Raw genomic sequence first — 15,974 nt, forward strand, 5'->3', positions numbered from 1 at the left:
GTGGGATGCAGGGATTCTTCCTTCCCTTCGGAGGGCTGCAGGGATTCTTCCTTCCCTTCGCCGTGACCACCTGAGGGGGGGAAAAAAAAAAAAAAAAAAAAAAAAAAAAAAAAGAGGGAAACATAATTCTGCTCTTTTCCATCCACCCCGGCGCTGGGAGGCTATGCCTCCCCCCTCCCCGAGCGCACAAATTGATCGGAAGTAAGATACCGGAGGTAAGGGGAGCTTTCCTCTTTCCTTCAGAGCAAAGAATTCAGCAAGAGTTGTGTATTTAACCTCTTCGCACGTTAAAAACGTGCTCCGTCCGTAGGATGGGGTAATATTCCTCCAACAGGAAAATGAATAAAAGAACAATCTTCCCAAAAAGCTAGGACTTGGTGAAAGGGAAGGGAGGAAGAGAGCTGCAGCAACCCAGGTCTTTTAACACATTTACATTTTCCAAATATCTAACTTCGCAACCAACGCATTCCTAAAAAATCCGTGTTGCTGGATTGACCGTGAAATCCCAAATGGACTCTCCCTGCTTCTAAGCATGGTGTTGAGAGATGGCACCAGTACATGTTAATGTTGACGCATTTCTACTTTAAGCTGTAAAAAACGTTTCATTGGTACAGCAAAAAAATTTAGACTACAATCCCTTGGATGAAAAGGATTTACCCACAAGGCTGTGAGACTTGAAAGTCACAAAGTCTGCACTTTATGGCCAAGATCTATGTAGCTCACAACAAAGTAACCAGCACTTTAATTCTTAAGGAAACAGCAAAACTGAACAGAGGCATTCGTCAGTCAGCACTCACTCCGATGATAGATCTGTAAGTGACATGTAATTACAACTTCTAGGAAGTTGACCATTCCAAATAAATTGTTTTTCTTAAACATCAAAATTAAACCCAGGAGCTTCCTCCCATAAGGTCATAAAAGTTCAATTTCTACCCACCCATAAAACCTCTGAGACTCCTGCAGCATCTCTCCCACAAACTAGAGCTCCACGGAGCTCTCCAGCTGGCAGGTATCTCACAGACATTTTGCAAGGCTTATCGGAGCACAGCACTAAACTCTCCATAAACTAAACTAAACTTTTCATACCTTCTAGTTTGGAATTTGTTTACGCCCAGCTATCTCAGACCCTAAAACAGTGAGTTTGCCATCCCAGCAGAGTTCTGACCTTCTAGAGGTCACCAGTGTATACAAGAGGGTGCACAGGTGAGCTTCCAAAAGACTGTGACAAAAACTTCACCTTCTCAACTCGGTACTTCACAATTGCATTATGCTAGTCAGAACAGAGAAAATCCTCTAGTTTGGAAGCTTACAGCAACCTGCCTACTGAGTTCAGCTGCCCAGGATTTCTTATCAAGTATCTTACAGAAATAACAGGGTAGTAGTTTTGTAAGATCCAGGCAAAGTTAGTAAAAAAAACCAAAACCCCAAACCCCAGGTAGGCACTTTTGACCACTTTCACTAAAGGCACAAGATACCTAAATAACTTTCAGAATAAGTTGGGCCAAATTTTAATCAAGTTACACAACAATTACCATTTAGTAAAATAAAAACAAGTCAAATTTATTCTTGCTATAAAACAATTGAAGCAAATAAGGCAGACAAGAACTTGGCTACGTACGTAGAATAAAAGCAAAAACTAGTAGATTCCTAAATTCCTCACCTTGAAGGCAATACTGACAGATTAAGAAGTAATTCTTCTTTTTATTAACCGATAGTTAATACGGTGAAACAAATCCAGTAACATTTCAGCCTACTTCATTCACCATTTAACATGTGTTTGTTGATTGCGGTCCATCTTTCCACAACACAAAAATAGTTAACTTCATAAAATCTTAATATTCTAGCATATTAAAGGTAAGCATTACAATGTCAGTAAGATTCTTAAGTTGTAGAACAAAATTAACATTTTGGAATACCAATTCCATTAAGGTCTACTAAAACTGCGTTAAAAAAATAAATAATGAAGTACAAAACCCACTGTTATATACTACTATATTACAAATGGATGAGGCAACACCTCCAGGTTCATGCACGGCTCAGCTGATCCCTTACAAAATCATGTGACATCACTGGATATTTTATTTAGGACACTTATTAATTATTCTGTCTAGGGGCATTGTCATTTTCACTTCACTTACAGTATATACACTTAAAAAGACTGGAAAATGTTACGTCACTAAGGGTGAAAGAAGTAAAGGTTCCTCCAGCAAACAGAGCGAAAGAACACTTCAACTCAGTAGTTATCTGTATTTAAAAGAATTTTAGTTTTACTGAACCAACGAATTCAGACATTTGATACAAATGCTATGTTTGCAGTAAGTCAAATGGCCAAACAACATTACCCACAGAGGGTCTGTAATACTCAAAGACAGCAACAAAGCAAAGGCTGTAAAAACAATCCAAAATTTACAGAAATAACCTATGCTTTTCGTGAACTGAGGCTCCGTGTTTCACTGAGCACTTGTTTCATGAACTATGCTGAGACAGAGTGTGTTACTTGTTTGAAATGCAACCACCAGAGTTGTTACACACGCATAAACTCTTAAAGCTGCCAGCTTTCTCCCCCAGTGCCCTGAGAAGGCAGCCATCGCTCAGCTACTCGCTGCTGACTAGAAAACACATCAGGAAAGACAGACAAAGTCTTGCATGTATAAAGCCAATGTGCAGATTCTTCAATACCTGGCTCAGATATCTTTTCCCCTTCTCAAAAAGTTTATGTAGCGACTATCCTGCTACTCGTTTTTACTGTTCCCTCCTCACGTTCCAGAGTTTATTACTTCTCTCTTTCACAGCTTGCTTTATGTTCTGCGTCGTTTTGCAGCACTTGGACTGGAAGGATTACTGTTTGCGTTTAAGACCTTTTCAGTAACTCTGTTGCGCTTCCTCTTATCAGATCCTTCTTTGGACCCAGAATCTGATGAAGTTTTCTCTTTCTCTTTGCTGCTTGGCTTTTCAGTTGTTTTTCCTAAACTTCCAGAGGGTGCAAAAACTGAAATAGGATCAAAGTAATGATTCCAGATCAGAGTCATACACATAGGCAAACAAGAAGTGATAACAAGTTTCTTTATATTACATAAAACTTTTCAAACCAATCAATTCTCAGCATATTTAATGACTATTTAAGTATTACTTTCACTTTTAAAGGAAAAATCTTCTGTAAGAAAGGCACATCTTGCTTTTATTATTTGGTTTAAAGACAGGCATGTATTTTGACAGGCTAAAAGTGAAATTCATTAAGTGGAATTAAACAGCACTTAAAATTAAAATACTTAATAGGAACACTTACAGAACATAGGACCAATCTATGAAACTTATTATCAGCAACAGTCATTCCATTTGGTATTATAGATAGATTTTAAAACTGAACACCCAAAATATGAAATTTAATATATTTTAAAAATACATTTTTTAGATCTTTTATTACACTCAATCTTAAACCACCACTTATTCTGTGATATAAATATTATGAAATTATATAGTTTACAGTTGGCTCGGTCTGTTAAGGTAAATAGCAGAATCCCTACTGTTCACATTTGACTTTGTTCTACAGCAAAGTGTTAGGAAAATAAGCCTTATATTTAAAAGAAGAAAGATAATGCAAATAAAATAAAATAAAAAACCACTCTGCCCGCCTTCCCATTTAAGCATACAATCTTACAATCATTTTTGATTTATAGGCCCTGTTTTCCCCCGTGACTACAAAGATCCTAACACAGAGTATTTAGGTTCGCTAAAACTGGACTCAACTTTCTTTCAGAGATTCTTAGATTACTTCAGACTCCCAGGGTTTTGTCAAGTACATATTAAAACCAAAAAACTCCAAAGCTATACAACTTTGTACACATGAATTAGGAGCAAAGGAAAAATCTTTTGAAGTATCAGAAATTGGCAACTGCTTACCCTGTGCATTCTTAAATTACTCTAGTTCTTGGCATGAGCATATGCTAAGTCTGAATACAAATCACAACGTACACCAGATTTGGGATTTACATTTTAACATTAATTTATCAGAGTTACAGTTGTTTTTTAATCTTGTATCACACAGTAGAGAGTTACAAATTTACCTTCTTCTGGACCTGCATGCGTTTCCATCTCTTCTTTTATTTCCTCTTTCACTTCTTCTTCTATCATTACTTTTCCTACAGAAAGGATTGTTAGGCAACGGTTAGATGGGTTTAAAGAACCAGATGTATTTTTTCCAGATTAGTAGCCTCAGCATATGTGCATAATGCTAACAAATACTCAGTGCAACGTTCAGCAGTAAAGGTTCCTTAGCACTGTGATAGAGAAACGTAGCTAACACTCCAGGCATACTGTGAGCATAATGTAGGGTAAATGCACTGAACAAGATGATGTCACATGTCAAAAAGTTCCACTGAAGTTACTAACAGGAGGAAAGTGAAATGGTAAAAAGGCAAAACATATTGCAATGTCCTACCTATATTACAGTTTTATACTGAATTTTTAGCGTAAAGTTTAGTGTACCTAGTAATCATAGAATCATAGAATCGTTTAGGTTGGAAAAGACCTTTAAGAGCATCGAGGCCAACCGTCAACCATGCCCACTAAACCATGTCCTGAAGTGCCTTGTCTACGCGCTTTTTGAATACCTCCAGGGATGGTGACTCAACCACTTCCCTGGGCAGCCTGTTCCAATGCCCGACAACCCTTTCAGTAAAGAAATTTTTCCTAATATCCAATCTAAACTTCCCCTGCCGCAACTTGAGGCCATTTCCTCTCGTCCTATCACTGAGAAGCATTCCACTGTAGTTTAAAATATCCCAAGAACTCCTTTGGCAGATGCTCGAACTTCCTAGCTCCTACCTTGGATAACAGTACTAAGTAACACACATATAGCTCAACTTTGAAAATCCAGCTCTCACTGCTCAACCTAAGATTTCTGCCAAACTGCTGCGTATTTCTCTGAGATTAGACAATACAGACAGGCTTATCATGAATGAGAGAGATTGAAAGAACTAGGTAGTTGAATCCCAAGAAGGTAAAAACACAAAGAGCTGATTTCACAGTGCAGTGAAACCACCGTGAATCTATACAAACGCCTCCAAACCTTTTTTGTTTTCAATCAATTTTAACAGAACTACAGAAAAAAACCTCATGAAAAATCTATCATCAGACATTAAAAAACAGTAATCCTTTTAAAAATAAGACATATGAACCATATTAAAAATAGTAATAGCCCAAAAATGAGATGGTTATATCAGCATAAGGTGCAAGTCCATGGCCAAAAAGCAAGTTTCTCCACCTATTAAACTGCAGCTATTCAGTAAGTATATTCCTGGTGTACGTTTTTAAACATCAGCTGAATTGCTATTTAACTGCCTTATATCATCATTCATACAGAAAATTTTATCACAGAAATATTATTATATCCAAATTATATGCAGAAAATGTTATTTTCATCATCTCCATAGCTCCTACTCTTTAGAAAAACATGATCTCGCTACAAAATGAACCACATTCAAGTGTGCAGATCATCTATTTTAGCAAAAATTATGGTCTGATGTAATATTACTGCCGTCTCAACAAAGTGCAAAAAACCCACAATAAACTACTGATCACCTTGCAAAGAACCACATTTTGCCTTTCACTCTGCAAACTAGTATCAGTGAAGCACATGGAGCTTTTGCGTATACCCAGAAGGAGAAGATGAATCTAAACTATTATGATGATAGATGAATAGATGAATCTACTATAAATGGAACCTCTTTGTGCTATATTAGTGTCCTATCTACATTACATTTAAGAATATGAGAAATGCTGCGTGGAATCTGACCAACGGTCTATCTCTCCCACTAGCCTGTCTCCTACAGCGGTCAATCACACAGGCTGATAGTGAGAGTATGAACAGCACAAGCAGTGTGATCCTCTCCGTGACCGTTTCCTTCAGTCAGCTGATTAAAAATTCATGAGATAAACTCGTATCTGCTTAACACTTCCTTTTCCTGATACACCTAACACACCAGCCTGAAAGAACGGCCTTGGACTACCATGTTACATTCTTTTTTGGAGAGAGTTTTGTTAACCATCCATTCTGAGATGACATTAGAGCTACCAAGAATAAGAGACTGCTATCACATCTTACCTTCTCTCACTTCTTGAATCATTTCATCAGGAAGAGCAAAATTCTTCTCTATATTAGGGAACGGAAGAATCTCGGACTCGTGCTTAGAAAGAAAAGAAAGATGTCTATGAATGACCTTGGTAAAAACTTTGATTTGGATTTAGAAGTGCAATCTCAACTTCTATTTTACATGCAATTAGTAGCTAGATAATTCTTAACAAGACACTTCAGACATTAGAGAATCAGGAGGATCCTGATGTCAAACTCATTACTAAGCTCAAGATATTTTGAGATCATGACTCGTGACTATTTGAGATCACTTCTGGAACCCAACTATGGCAAATTCTTATGTAAATACACTATAACCTCCTTATTTGACACTTAAGTACCTATGTAAACATTTGCTGGATCAGCATTTAGGCAACTTTAATAAACAAAGTCAGAACACAGTATGGGAAAAAAAACAAAACCAAAGCACTGCAGGTTTTTTTATCTCCCACCTGATGTATTTCACAGAGGGAAAACCCCATTAACTCACTGGACCGACACAAAACTCTAAGTAACATGAAAGGTATGACAGGCCCAGTGATTTTGGCCTGTCAAAACTCCTGAACTCTAAGAAATAAGAACGTGGCTGCATCAACCCTTTATACTCACAAGAGCTTGCATATCATACATGGTGCTTAGATGGTCCCAAATCACTTTGGATGAAATCTGCCGTCCAATATTCTGGCTGAATTTATCTCGGATACAAATCATGTGGAAATGGCGATTCACACCTGGGGGAAGAACTCAATGCAATTAATGCTACTAACAGTTTTGTTTATGCCACACAATTAAAAGAACCCCCATCCTACCGTTACAAGCAAATCATACGTTACAGGAGAAACACATGACGATCTGGGCAGCCCTGCCTGGCTGTTACTTCACCCTACATTACAGCTGCTGTTCTGGAGAGGAGCTAAGGGTGCCCCACTGGGGAATGCTGACATGTGGCCGCAGCCAAAGCTTTTTGAGAGGCCGCGTGAAAAACAACCGAAGGAAAGTGTAAGGCAGCGAGCCAGGAAAGGGGGCGGCACGGGGGAGAGAGGCGGGCGGGCTCCGTGTCCCCGGGAAGGGCGGCTGAGGAGGCCGGGAGGGCACGGCGCCTCCTCCCCCGCAGGCCCCGCCACGCTCGGGAGAAGCCCCGGGGTCTCTCGGCCGGCTGCCGCGGCGGGAGCGGGCCCGGGAGGCCGCTAGGGGCAGCACCGCAGCGCGGCCGGGCCGCTAGCCCCCCCCCCCGGCCCCGGGGGAGGGCCCCCGCCCGGAGCTTGCCGCTCCGGGGCCCAGCGCCTGGTTCTCCTCCCCGGCCAACGCCGCTACTCGAGGCCGCGGCTCGGCCGCGGCCTTGCTCTCACCTACGGGCTTGTGGCCCAGCATGGCGTGGAAAAGGCAAACCTCCACTTCAGGGCTCCACACCACCACCGCCTCCTCCGCCGGCGCGCCGGGCTCCGGAGCGGCGGCCGCTGCCGCCGCGGCGGCCGCGACGGCAGCGGCGACGGCCGCGACGGCCCCCGGCCCGGCCGCGGGCAGCGGCGGCTTCTCCACAGCGGCCGCCGAGCCGCCCTCCGCCTCGCCCATCGCCGCGCCGCCTGCCGCCGCCTGCCGCCGCCTGCCGCCGCCCGCAGCGGCTCCTGCCGGCCGGGAGGAGGGGGTGGCGGGCCGCGGGGCGAGGCCGGCGAGGGGGAAGGCCCTTTGTGGCCTTGGTCCTGGGGCAGGGGGAGGTTTTTTTGGGGGGGGGTTTACCTCAGGTTTGGGTCGAACGGCGCTCGTAGCGCCGGGGAGGGAGCCCGTCCCCTCAGGGCCGGGAGGAGGCCGCCGGGTGCCTCCGAGAAGCTTCTTACCGAGCGTCGCCAAGCGTTGGGGTTTCTGGGGCGAGTCATGGAGGCAGGGCAACGCCGCCATCCCAGACGGCCTCCCTAGGGCTGTTCTTCTGCATTGGGGATCCCCGGAGGGTTGGGAAGGCGGCACTGCGGAGGGCAGAGCGGGGCCGGGGGAAGAAGCCTCGGCCACCTCGGGGTTCGCCCTCCCGCCCCGTCCTCCTCTGGCACAAGGAGCTGCCAAGATGGGAGATGGCGCTGGGGAAAGGTCCCGAGCGCTGCAAAAGCCCCCAAACCGCTCGTCCTTGTCACAACAGGATCGTCTTATATCAACCTGGCGTTGGCGCTTAACAGATAACTACGCCTGGCACGTTTAAAAAATGCAGAACCCACCAGCTTTGCCCATCATTTAAGGCATAAAAAAACCATTCCGTTTGGGAAGAAAGAGACTGTATCATTCCCTGGGTGACGGGTTTTTTTGCCTTGTTAGGTATAATTAGACACACAGGCATGAAACAGGACTTCTGTTGCTTAGGTGATAAGGTTTTCCTATTGCTCACTCCTCACTTGAAATTTTAATCCTTTTTGTGAAATTAAAATTATTTCAATAGCAAATAACAATGACATCATGCGCAAAGAGTGACTGTTCTGAGTGAATAATAAAGCAGTGGGGGCAAAAACGCACCGGGAAAGAGACATTATTTTAATGCAAATTATCCAAATAATAAAAAGCAGGAAGGGAAAGATGCAATTTTCTGAAATGGAAAACTTTCTGTACCTTCGATACCCAGAGAATTAGCCTGACTCGTATCATTCTTTGGGGCTTGATGTAAGGCTTATACCCGAAACAGATTAATCTAACATTAAGTAAACACTTGAAATGAGTTAAACCCAAAACCTCACGTGTGAAGCCTTGGGAAGTGTGGTGGTGCGGGTCCTGGATGTGGATGCCTGGGTACAAATCCTCCTTTCCAGCGGGGTTTAGGCTAGCCTCTTGACATGGGAAGGGGTGTTTCACTCCAGTCTTGTTTAGATGCTGTTGAGATTTTCCAGGAATAACTGTTCCTGTGCGAGCTCCATTCAGACTGACGGAGGTCTTGCTGGAATGACTTTTCTGCATCAAGACTACATGAATCTCCAGAAATATTTATTCTGCCTACTGTCACCTCTGTACCTATGTCCTGGTTGTGCCGAACCTGCCTTTACACAGTTCAGGCTTCACGCTACTTTCCCCATTTTGAGCCAAAATTATCTATCAACAAGATTTTGCCGATCTCGAATACAAGTCTGCGTGCTTTTCCAGTTAAATCCAGCCCTAAATCCAGTATGGGTCTCAGACCTGTTTAGTCATCCAATGTTTATTTGATCTATGCTGCTACCTAGTCTTAAGCTGCTGCCGAAAGAGAGGGTTATGATTTCCTGTGATGACTACACAGCAGCAGTAAATGAGTTCCTGAACAACTAAATTCCTGTTTTCATACACATGTTTCTAGGCGTAGGAAAATGAAGGAAGAAAGCAAAGCAAATAAATTACAGAGTATAAAAATTGTTCCCCCATTTTCAAAGTTTTGCAGGAATAATTTTTTTTTTATTATTATTTTTAAGTCTGTTTGAAACACTGAGCTTCAGCACTCTCATCTGTCACATTATGCTTCTACTTAAAGACTATCATCAAGAGGGAATAACCGTGTCAAGTCAGATAGCAATTTTTATGTCATTAAGTTCTGATGACTAAAAAAAGTAGCATGTGAAACAGAATGTGAACAAACATATGGCTACCTCTGAAAGTACAATAGCATATGAAAAGAATTCAGTAGAATAATGTTAATTCAACAGGAAGAGTATATGCATAAACTGCCTGCTATTTTGTTTCAATCACAAATAATTACATTTCCCTGTGTCTAAATTGCCTTGTCTCTTTCAATGCCTCTAGGAAACATATGGGAGCCTATAATAATGCCACATACAGCCTCTACCTGGATTCAGACCAGACTTAAATTCTTCTTCCTTTACATTTTAGATGTTTTTGTTCCCCCTCACTGAACAGATTTTTCAGATTCTGAAAAATTTACCCTCCTCTTGTTCAAGTTTAAATCTTACTTTGCGTTTTAAGCAGGTAGCAGCTGTGTAAGACATGCACAATTTAGTTCCCCTCTTTTTCTTCCCACTCTTTAGGTTGCTTTCAGCCTTAGAAACCTGGCTGCCTATTGTATTAACTAAGGGCGCTCAGCCCTTTCTTTGCTGGGTCAGGTCGTGTCCCCCTGGAGAGACAATCTGATATTTCATAAGGCATTGCGACAACTGAGAAATACGCCTAGCATTTGGCATTCTCTCTAGAAGCGTTGGATTTCTGGGATAAGCAATATGGCTACAACTATTTCTGTCATTATTTCAGAACACCATGTGTTAGTGCCCTTAACAAAGTAAAAACTTCATTCCCGATCCTGGATAATTTTTGGTATTCCACATGAGCATTTGTAAAAGAATATCATCTGCACACTTTTGCATTAAAACCAGTCACTTAACCTTTGCTGGGGTTTTTTAGTACATCTTTGATATAGACTCTAACAGAATTTTTCTTACATGGGTGAATGAAACCTGCTGAGACCCCCGGAGAGCGTTACCAGCTTTATCCTACAGAAATTGAGAAAGAGAAGTGCTGCAGTTTGCTGGAGACCATGGATGGGGATCCCAGCTAAAACTGATGAATGTGCTCAGCAGTCACTGCTGTCTGATGCTGAGTGTTTGTCGCTAGCCATAGCTGGGTTTAATTTTTGACAAACCGGATAATTAGCTACTGTATTATGCCATTTTCATTGCATACAGGTTTTTTACATGCAGCAGTACATACATTTGGGGCCTAGTCCTATATCAAATTACTCTCAGGTCCATAAATCCTCCTACAAGTAATCTCAGAGCCTTGGCATATTTCAGTATTTCCAAATATAATACCCTTTCTGACCGATGAGGACCTCCTGAAAAGAGGAGTTCTGATCTGATTTGTAAGCTTTTGTTGTACTTTCAAAATCTGTCTTTCAGTGTGAAATCTGTGGGAAGTTTTGCTTTAAAAGAGCTGCATAGGGAGTTGTCCAAAAGTTGGAGCTTGGTCATTTTGCATATCTTTTTAATAAATCAATGAAGGTAGTTTGATATAGACATGCTTTTCTCCCCATTAAACTTGTCAAGGAGGAAGAACCAAAAAGATACACCTGTTTGTTGTTAAGAGTCTTATCGCACAGCCTTTTAGAGCAGCATTGCCTCTTTCAGTGGTTGGCAAGGAGATACTTCCCAGGTTTCTTCCAATTACCTAAGTTCTTAGCAAAAAGGTGTGTTTGAATATTTTGAGCAAGAACTTTGAACGGGGAGTTCACTCTCAGAGCTGGCCTGTATGGTTTCTTACAGGGGCAAAAATATGGAATTTAATTCAAAATAAGGAGGGGCAGGGGGGCTGTGAAGCAGCAAAGAAGAGGGAAGCAGCTGTCAGACCAAGGATACATTCTGTTTGCTGAGACATATGTTCCTGAACTGAACTTTTCCCTTGCGATCGGTTGTGCTCATTCTCCCAGCAGAGAGAGGCTACATACCAGGTGGGCATCAGATGGCAAGCCTTTAGAAAGATAGATTGAAAACAGTGCAAATAATCATCTCTCAGCACGCACAGAGGCGTTCATTACTGCTGCTGTTATGCTTTAAAATCTCCCAGTGCAGAGTGGGGATTGGAGAAGGAAAAGCCATCTTACTGATTTCTCAGTTTAATAAATCCATCATATCCCAGGCTTACAGAGAAGTATAAAGAAGAACCAGTGGATTTAGAATGAACCAGTTTAAGGTGAGCACAAGAATCAGTTCGTGAATCCCTGGCTATCCCAAGCCCACATCAGAATGCCGTAGCATGTTTTACTGGAGGTGATTTTTATTGATAGTGCCTAAAGTGCCTGCCAAGCTAAACTCACACTAGCCCATCTGGTCAATATAAATCTAGAAGGGATTCCCTTCCTTGACAGTTTCAGTGTTGTGATTGGGATTGTTCAGATCATAATTTTCTTCTCTGGGGCATTTTTTAAATCTCATTTTTCAAAACAAAAATACTACTTTTTAAAATAAAAAAGAGCCAGCATCAACAGAAAGGATCTTCGGAAGGAAAGGACACAAGCACTAAACCTGACTAGCTGACATTAAAATGACAACCACACTCAGCCTTTCGCTGTGGCGGAGGGTGGCAGCAGATTTTCATAAAGTACGTGTACTCCTTTAAGCACATACAAACCTTGACAGACCTCTGCAAGTCAGGGGGTTGGGAGATTCTGTTAGGGCCCTTTTTTTGCATTTCAACTTTGAACACCTGTGGGTATTCAGAAGTACGCTTCAGCATCATCATCCTTTAGGCTACAACATCTGGGTGATGTTTAAGATTGCTTCCTAAGATAGACCCTATGCATTGGCAAACAATAATGTGTTAGGAACAAACTGCAGCTGCAGCCAGCCAGGCAATGCTGCTGTTACAGAAAGCTGTGAAAACAAAAGGTTAGTTTGAAATTTGGCTTGCAATGATGATAAGGCAATAGCACCATCCATGCCTAAGCCAAGTAATTTGTCAAAGAACGTCTGAACTTCTCTGATTTGTAGAAATATGTCTCTAGATTCAGCATGTATCTGAAACAAGAGAGTCCACAAAGTGCTACTAACAGGACCTTTCTTCCTCATTAGTCATGGAAAACAGGCCTGTCCTGTCTTCTGTTCTGTTTTACAAACACTTCTGTTTTGATTCCAGAATTTCAAGCCTGCATTTGATTTACAGAACCAAACCAGAGCTGTATAATTCCGGGTTTATCTTCATGTGCAAAGAATATAATTACTCACAGTAGGGAATGCTTGATCAACCAATGTCTCTGATGATGGAGCTTTATCTGTTGAGCCAAATTCCTCACTGGATGTGGAGTGAAGTCCATCACATGGAAAAGAAATTGGATTCTCAGAAATTATCAGTATATTTGCAGTGGTTATATTGGTAGGAGGTGCTCTTAACATGGGTCAGAGTTTGCCTTCAACCAGACAGATGCTACTGTCCTGGATCAGGAGCAACTTCAACTGGTGTTGCCTAAAGTCTCTGAGTTTTGTCCTTCACCATTTTCAATGAATCCACCACTATCTTTAATAATCCTAAAACAGACCGACTGAAAAAAAAAAAAAAAAAAAAAAAAGTTGTCTTATGCTTAAGTGTTAATCAAAGGGGAAAAAATCCGTTTATTTCAGTGAGGCTGGAATTTCATATAGACTGTATTCTTGTTTCTATTTATTTGGCAGTTTAGGAGACACCTGTAAGAGGAGACAGGAGATGGTTATTGTATTTCAGACCCGTGACTCTTACTTTTTTTGCTGTAATTTACAGCACATATTTCAAAGCCTTTTCCTTCTAAAACAGCACAAAAATGCCAAAGGAACTATGTCGGTAATTTAAAGTATTTGGATTAGAACAGAAGCATGGAAGCGTTTCCATCTTCATAGCCAACGAAATGTCAGTTTTCACCATGTGCATGCCTAGGGCGTCTCAGGAGGAAAAAAAACCCCTCAAATAAATAAACAGGTTTAAAGAAAGGCTGCAGACGACACTGTCATGACTGACATCACTATATAAAAATATAAATACATATATATATATAAATCTGTTCCTATAAAAAGGAACAGATACAGCTAACAATATTACCAAGGTAATACGTGCAATTCTTTTTGTTATGGGCTGATACACTTAGCCACTTTTTGTTTTCTGATTCAGCAGGCAGAACTTTATTTCAGCGCATTGCTGCTTGTATACCATAACTCAGTGATTTTATAAACTGTACAGAGATGATATAAGTTCATGTAAAAGTCAATGATGCCAATGAGCTATTGCTTAAGAAGTTCAGCAAATTATGTGTCTTACCTTCATGAGAGACTTAATTGCATAAACCTGCCCACTGGATCAGCAGTTCTCTGCACTCCAAAATTCTAATTACCGCCTTCTGCACTGTTTTCTACTAGGAGCACCACATAATTAAACTCTGGTGTTGGAGGAATTTATAGTGGATTGATATAGGCTGACTTGGCCAATGTGCTCTACTAGTTTGCTAAGATCACTGTCCATCTTTAAATTACTGGTCCTGCTTTATCCCTTATTTATTTTGCTCAGTAGCCTCTACCCCAAAGTTGCTATTTCAGGCCAGCAGAAGTGAGCGTTCACTCCAAACTCCAACTCAGATTCCTGTCAGAATGCACTCTTTGCTGGGTCAGGTCTGCAAGCAATTTTACATATACATCATAATTCCCATCTGAACACATATGTTGGAGTATTCTGAGGCCAGATGTGATATACAGACCTCTTATTTAGAATAGCCTCAGTTTTTTCTGGAATGGAAGTAACTGAAAACTTGCACATTTAAATAGATTTTATCTCTTTGCATTTTTTGAATAATTTTCCTGCCTTTGCATAATGGATAGCAGTCTTAACACTTCCCATTTCTTCAACTGCATCAGTTGCTTAGAGTAAGGATCTCATTTTCACATGAATCCTATGGCAAGGCAATCTGACGGACCTAAATTCAATGAAAATTACATAAAATTGAAAGAGAGCAGATGCCATTGTAAGTGATGGCAGGGCAGCGCTATTACTATCATCTACTTTGCATAATCATGTTAGCGACAAAGCCTGTTAGCACTTTTCACAGCTTTTCCCAGCAAGCTGCGACTGTAAGCTTTTTGGAAAGAGACAGAGCTTCTCCTCCTATTCAGGATTTCTCAATTGCTTCAGCCATTCATGCTGGTTTTATGCTCCTTGAGACAATATCAGAGGTAAAGTATCAAATTTAAGCAATTTTCTAAATGGTAGGAAGGCCCCAATTTCTTTCATAATAGATAACTTCATCATTTAACTGTGTGAGAAACTAATAAATGGGGAATAAAAAAGAGGAGTTTATTGTGCACACTCCTGCAGGGCTACGATCTTATTGGCATCACGGAGACGTGGTGGGATGGCTCCTATGACTGGGGTGTTGGAATGGAAGGATACAGGCTCTTTGGGAAGGAGAGGCAGGGCAGACGAGGATGGGGTGTCACCCTCTATGTCAATGACCAGCTGAAGTGCATGGAGCTCCGTCTGGGAAGGGATGAGGAGCTGACCAAGAGCTTATGGGTCAGGATTTAAGGGAGGACAGGGACAGGAGACATTAGAAGCAAGGACAGGTAGCCTGGGAGGAATACAGAGAAATTGTCTGAGCAGGCAGGGAACAGGTTAGAAAAGCTAAAGCCTTGACAGAATTAAATCTGGCCAGGGATGTCAAGAGCAACAAGAAAAGCTTCTATAGGTACGTCGTTGTTAAAAGGAAGACTAGGGAAAATGCGGGCCCTCTCCAGAAGGAAACCTGGTTACCCGGGACTTGGAGAAAGCTGAGGTACTCAATGACTTTTTTGCCTCAGTCTTCACCGGCAAGGGCTCCAGCCACACCGCCCATGTTGCAGAAGGCAAAGGCAGGGACTGGGAGAATGAAGAACCACCCACTGTAGGAGAAGATCAGGTTCGAGACCATCTAAGGAACCTGAAGGCACACAAGTCCATGGGACCTGATGAGGTGCATCCGCGGGTCCTGAGGGAACTGGCAGATTAAGTGGCTAAGCCACTCTCTATCATATTTGAGAAGTTGTGGCAGTCTGGGGAAGTTCCCATTGACAGGAGAAGGGGAAACATAACCCCTGTTTTTATAAGGGGAAAAAAGGAAGACCCAGGGAACTACAGGCCAGTCAGTCTCACCTCTGTGCCTGGCAAGATCATGGAGCAGATCCACCTGGAAATTATGCTAAGGCATATGGAAAGTAAGGAGGTGATTGGACATGTGCAAAGCGCTTGACACTGTCCCACATGGCATCCTTGTCTCTAAACTGGAGAGACATGGATTTGATGGATGGACTACTCGGTGGATAAGCAATTGGCTGGGTGGTCGCACTCAAAGAGTTGGAGCCAATGGCTCAAAGTCTGAGTTGAGAGCAGTGGCGAGTGGCATTCC

General features: G+C 42.0%; 1 protein-coding gene across 1 annotated transcript; it reads right to left on the bottom strand.

Moving 5' to 3' along the window:
• Nucleotides 1-1,539: 1,539 nt before the first annotated feature.
• On the bottom strand, nucleotides 1,540-7,709 carry LOC115339827 (MRG domain binding protein). Its single transcript, XM_030010336.2, has 5 exons — nucleotides 7,480-7,709; nucleotides 6,740-6,861; nucleotides 6,104-6,185; nucleotides 4,065-4,139; nucleotides 1,540-2,989 (listed from the first exon to the last, which is right to left on the bottom strand). The coding sequence occupies exons 1-5, from the start codon at nucleotides 7,700-7,702 to the stop codon at nucleotides 2,799-2,801; spliced, it is 693 nt and encodes a 230-aa protein (XP_029866196.1). The 5' UTR covers nucleotides 7,703-7,709; the 3' UTR covers nucleotides 1,540-2,798.
• Between the last annotated feature and the right edge of the window lie 8,265 nt (nucleotides 7,710-15,974).

The sequence above is a fragment of the Aquila chrysaetos genome, chromosome 3, assembly GCF_900496995.4.
Source record: "Aquila chrysaetos chrysaetos chromosome 3, bAquChr1.4, whole genome shotgun sequence".
In the NCBI taxonomy this organism is placed as follows: Eukaryota; Metazoa; Chordata; class Aves; order Accipitriformes; family Accipitridae; genus Aquila; species Aquila chrysaetos.